The 4,272-nt window shown below is 47.6% G+C and overlaps 2 protein-coding genes across 2 annotated transcripts; one reads left to right on the top strand and one right to left on the bottom strand.

Annotated features, from left to right (window-relative positions):
* Window positions 1-292: 292 nt before the first annotated feature.
* Window positions 293-1,027, bottom strand: LOC139733237 (uncharacterized). The gene has a single exon (XM_071644075.1). The coding sequence runs from the start codon at window positions 1,025-1,027 to the stop codon at window positions 293-295; it is 735 nt and encodes a 244-aa protein (XP_071500176.1).
* A 401-nt stretch (window positions 1,028-1,428) lies between these two features.
* On the top strand, window positions 1,429-2,814 carry LOC139733236 (uncharacterized). The gene has a single exon (XM_071644074.1). It carries the CDS (start codon window positions 1,429-1,431, stop codon window positions 2,812-2,814), a length of 1,386 nt encoding a protein of 461 aa, XP_071500175.1.
* The last annotated feature ends 1,458 nt before the right edge of the window (window positions 2,815-4,272 follow it).

Raw genomic sequence — 4,272 nt, 5'->3', positions numbered from 1 at the left:
ACCTTTGATGTGTGCTGCCCTATCCACATGGCTACATGTGTTGCACCTTCTCCTTCCACAGGGATGGGTACCGCATTCCAAATCTGCTTCTGACTGTGCCTGGACCTTCAACCCCGTGTGGACCAACAGATCCCGTAGACTCCGGTCCTTCTTGTATGCTACGAGAGGAGGCTCTTTGAAGATTTCCTTGGTGGATGCATCTTCCTGTAAGATGTGTGTGTTGTCCATAATGGTAGAAACGAGCTTTTGCGTTGATGGGTGATATGTCAACACTAGTGGTACTCTGTCGCTGTTACGTTGTCTCCCTCGGTTCCAGGGCTTCTTGCCGGCTCAAGCTAGACACTTTTCTTGTCGCCTTCTTGACAACCTGTTCAGGGTAGCCACGCCGTTCAAAGAAACCGGCCATTTCACGCGATTTCTGTTGGAAGTCTTCATCATCACTGCAGAGACGGCGGAGTCTAGTGAGTTGGGAGAACGGTATTGAGCGTTTGCAGCTGGGTGGGTGAGATGATGAGTAGTTCAGATAGCAATGCGCATCAGTAGGCTTGTAGTGTACGCTTGTCTTTATTCGATCTCCTTCTAGGCTGAGTTCAATGTCCAGGAATGCGATCGAGTCAGCGGAAATTTCATGTGTGAATTTCAGTGAGTTATGGAAGTTGTTGAAGTGGTTGATCAGCTCATTCAGGTGTTCGAGGGAGCAGGATGCAACTCCGACGTAGTCGTCGATGTACCTCTTTAGAAGCAGCGGTTTGGGGCCTTGGAAACTCCTTATAATTTGCTCCTCGATGAAACCTATGAAAAGGCAGGCGTACGAAGGGCCCATTTTAGTTCCCATGGCAACTCCCTTCTTCTGATGGTAGAAATTTCCATTGAACTGGAAGGTGGAAAGTCCCAGCACTAGCTCCGCAAGACGCAGGATGGTGGTGTCATCTGGCCGGTCAGGAGACGGGAACTTCCGCAAGAAATGCTGTATTGCCTGTAGGCCCTCCTTCTGAGGGATATTAGTGTAGAGAGAAGAAACATCCATGGTAAACAGATATTGGGGGCCTTGTGCTGAGAGCTTCAGAGTTTCAAAGATACGGAGGGCGTCCGAAGAGTCCAACAAGCGATCATAACCAGATCGTTAAAGACACAGTTACGGATCTTATCAGGAGTAACGCTCTCCCATCATCGGCATCGAACCTTTGTCAAAAGTCCCCTCGCGTTCCAACCTTCTACCTTCTTCCTAAAATCCACAAAGAGGGAAACCCCGGCAGACCAATAGTTTCTACCATAGGATGCCCGACGGAGCTGATAAGCCAATACCTAGATGGCATACTCTCCCCTCTTGTTGCACAGCTGGATACATACGTGAAGGACTCTTCGGACGCCCTCCGTATCTTTGAAACTCTGAAGCTCTCAGCACAAGGCCCCCAATATCTGTTTACCATGGATGTTTCTTCTCTCTACACTAATATCCCTCAGAAGGAGGGCCTACAGGCAATACAGCATTTCTTGCGGAAGTTCCCGTCTCCTGACCGGCCAGATGACACCACCATCCTGCGTCTTGCGGAGCTAGTGCTGGGACTTTCCACCTTCCAGTTCAATGGAAATTTCTACCATCAGAAGAAGGGAGTTGCCATGGGAACTAAAATGGGCCCTTCGTACGCCTGCCTTTTCATAGGTTTCATCGAGGAGCAAATTATAAGGAGTTTCCAAGGCCCCAAACCGCTGCTTCTAAAGAGGTACATCGACGACTACGTCGGAGTTGCATCCTGCTCCCTCGAACACCTGAATGAGCTGATCAACCACTTCAACAACTTCCATAACTCACTGAAATTCACACATGAAATTTCCGCTGACTCGATCGCATTCCTGGACATTGAACTCAGCCTAGAAGGAGATCGAATAAAGACAAGCGTACACTACAAGCCTACTGATGCGCATTGCTATCTGAACTACTCATCATCTCACCCACCCAGCTGCAAACGCTCAATACCGTTCTCCCAACTCACTAGACTCCGCCGTCTCTGCAGTGATGATGAAGACTTCCAACAGAAATCGCGTGAAATGGCCGGTTTCTTTGAACGGCGTGGCTACCCTGAACAGGTTGTCAAGAAGGCGACAAGAAAAGTGTCTAGCTTGAGCCGGCAAGAAGCCCTGGAACCGAGGAGACAACGTAACAGCGACAGAGTACCACTAGTGTTGACATATCACCCATCAACGCAAAAGCTCGTTTCTACCATTATGGACAACACACACATCTTACAGGAAGATGCATCCACCAAGGAAATCTTCAAAGAGCCTCCTCTCGTAGCATACAAGAAGGACCGGAGTCTACGGGATCTGTTGGTCCACACGGGGTTGAAGGTCCAGGCACAGTCAGAAGCAGATTTGGAATGCGGTACCCATCCCTGTGGAAGGAGAAGGTGCAACACATGTAGCCATGTGGATAGGGCAGCACACATCAAAGGTCCTAAATACACCTGGGTTGTTCGCGATCGGTTCACCTGTACCGTTGAGAATGTGGTCTACGCGATCACTTGTACAGCCTGCCACAAGATGTACATAGGTGAGACGAAACGGAGACTAGCAGACCGCGCAACCGAACACCTCCGATCAGTAAGGCTCAATACACCGGGACTTCCAGTGGCCCAGCACTTCAACCGGCCCGGGCACACCATCAACCACCTGAAGATCGGTGTAATGACGACCTGTCATAATGGCCCAGACGAAATCCGCAAACTACGAGAAGAGCAACTAATCTATCGCCTCGGCTGCCTTCACCCCAATGGACTGAATGTTTCTTTCCGTTCTTTCTCCGTTAGGGAATAATCCTTCTTTTTTATCTTCGTTTCCTTCTCCCTCTCTCTCTTTCTCTCTCTCTCATCTGCAATTTTCTACCTCCTTGCTTTGTGACGTGCTTTCTCTTTGTTCTTTGTGACGTCCTATTTTGTACGCTTCTTGTATTTTCCTTACCTTCCTAGTTTTCTTTGTGACGTCCTACCTTGTGCGCTATTTGTCTATGTGCGCCCTTGTGCGCTTTTTGTGTTTGTGCGCATCTTGTTATGGACGCGCTACCATCACAGTGACGACGCATCTTTTATTTTGATCTGCTTCAAAATAAAGTGTCAAATGTATTGACTTGACAAAGCCCTATGGGCGAAAATTCGTCAAATTTACGTCTTCAACGGAGTTTATATTGACCTACTGTTGTGAATCTATACTTTCTTATGACTCCGAGCAGAAACTATTATTTGCTGTTATTCATTTATGAGAATCTCTGCACCTTTCCATCACTATGCGTCATCCAACTGTTTTGCTACAAAGAATTCGAAGAAGCTTGAACAACTATCTCGATGTCTTCGATGATCATATCCACACCTGTGCCTTCTCTCTTGCGAAGTCAACCCTTGCTAAGTCCAGGTTTTGCAGTCATCGCAATTTTGTTACTACGTGTCTTCGTCAACATGTCATACCCACTGGTTTTCGCATCCCCACCCGTCCATGTCTTGGCAGGATAAGCGACGCTACGATCAACTTCAACCTGCAGCAATGCTCTCGCCGTCTGATGAGACTTGCAATTCAATCATTCCAACGTGAGATACAACATCACAGCCTCGAGATGAACAGGGAGAACAATCTACTCCGACAACTATGCTGTCTAGACCAGCTTTCATACATCCGGACTTTCATACATGACTGCAATCGTGAGTACTACACTTGCCTTCAGTTCCACAAAAATAAGAAACTCTCTTCCTTGTTCTACCCCGGGGCTAATCGACTTTCTGACACTAATGCCGAACATCACAGTATCAAAGAGAGTGCGAATGGGACACAAGAGCACGTTATTTCTGATGAAAGCAAACCTTCGTCTCATCGTCTAGTTGTAACGATTCCTGAGGATCTACAGCTTGATGAAGGTGAACGCGCTCTTCTTTCGAGAGGCTTGACATTCGTTCCTAAACGGAAATCTGTGAATGATTTCGAGGTGCGACGTGACTTCGAGAGCTTCGCACGTCGTCTGCGGCTAAAAGCACACTTTGCTCATAAGAATAGTGAAACTGATCAAGCTGACCGTGGAACAAATGACTCAGCAGATCTTACCCAACAACCATCATGTCCATCGTTTGAATCTCTACAACCGAAGCGTTCTACTTGGACTCCATCTGAAGGTGAGAACCCCAATCTCGATCGCTTTATCAGTAAATGTAGGATGGATGTCAACAACGTACACTCATCCTGTACTCAGTCTCGAACTAACATCACTGAGAAGGAAGAAAAAGCGCTCAA

Source organism: Diadema antillarum, unplaced genomic scaffold, assembly GCF_040938485.1.
Source record: "Diadema antillarum isolate AM-2024a unplaced genomic scaffold, OU_Dant_1.0 seq00000463_RagTag, whole genome shotgun sequence".
Taxonomy (NCBI): Eukaryota; Metazoa; Echinodermata; class Echinoidea; order Diadematoida; family Diadematidae; genus Diadema; species Diadema antillarum.
This window is presented reverse-complemented; position numbering and strand designations above follow the sequence as displayed.

Coding starts and splice junctions, on each gene's coding strand:
- LOC139733236 (XM_071644074.1), top strand. CDS start 1,429: ATGGATGTTTCTTCTCTCTACACTAATATCCCTCAGAAGGAGGGCCTA.
- LOC139733237 (XM_071644075.1), bottom strand. CDS start 1,027: ATGGATGTTTCTTCTCTCTACACTAATATCCCTCAGAAGGAGGGCCTA.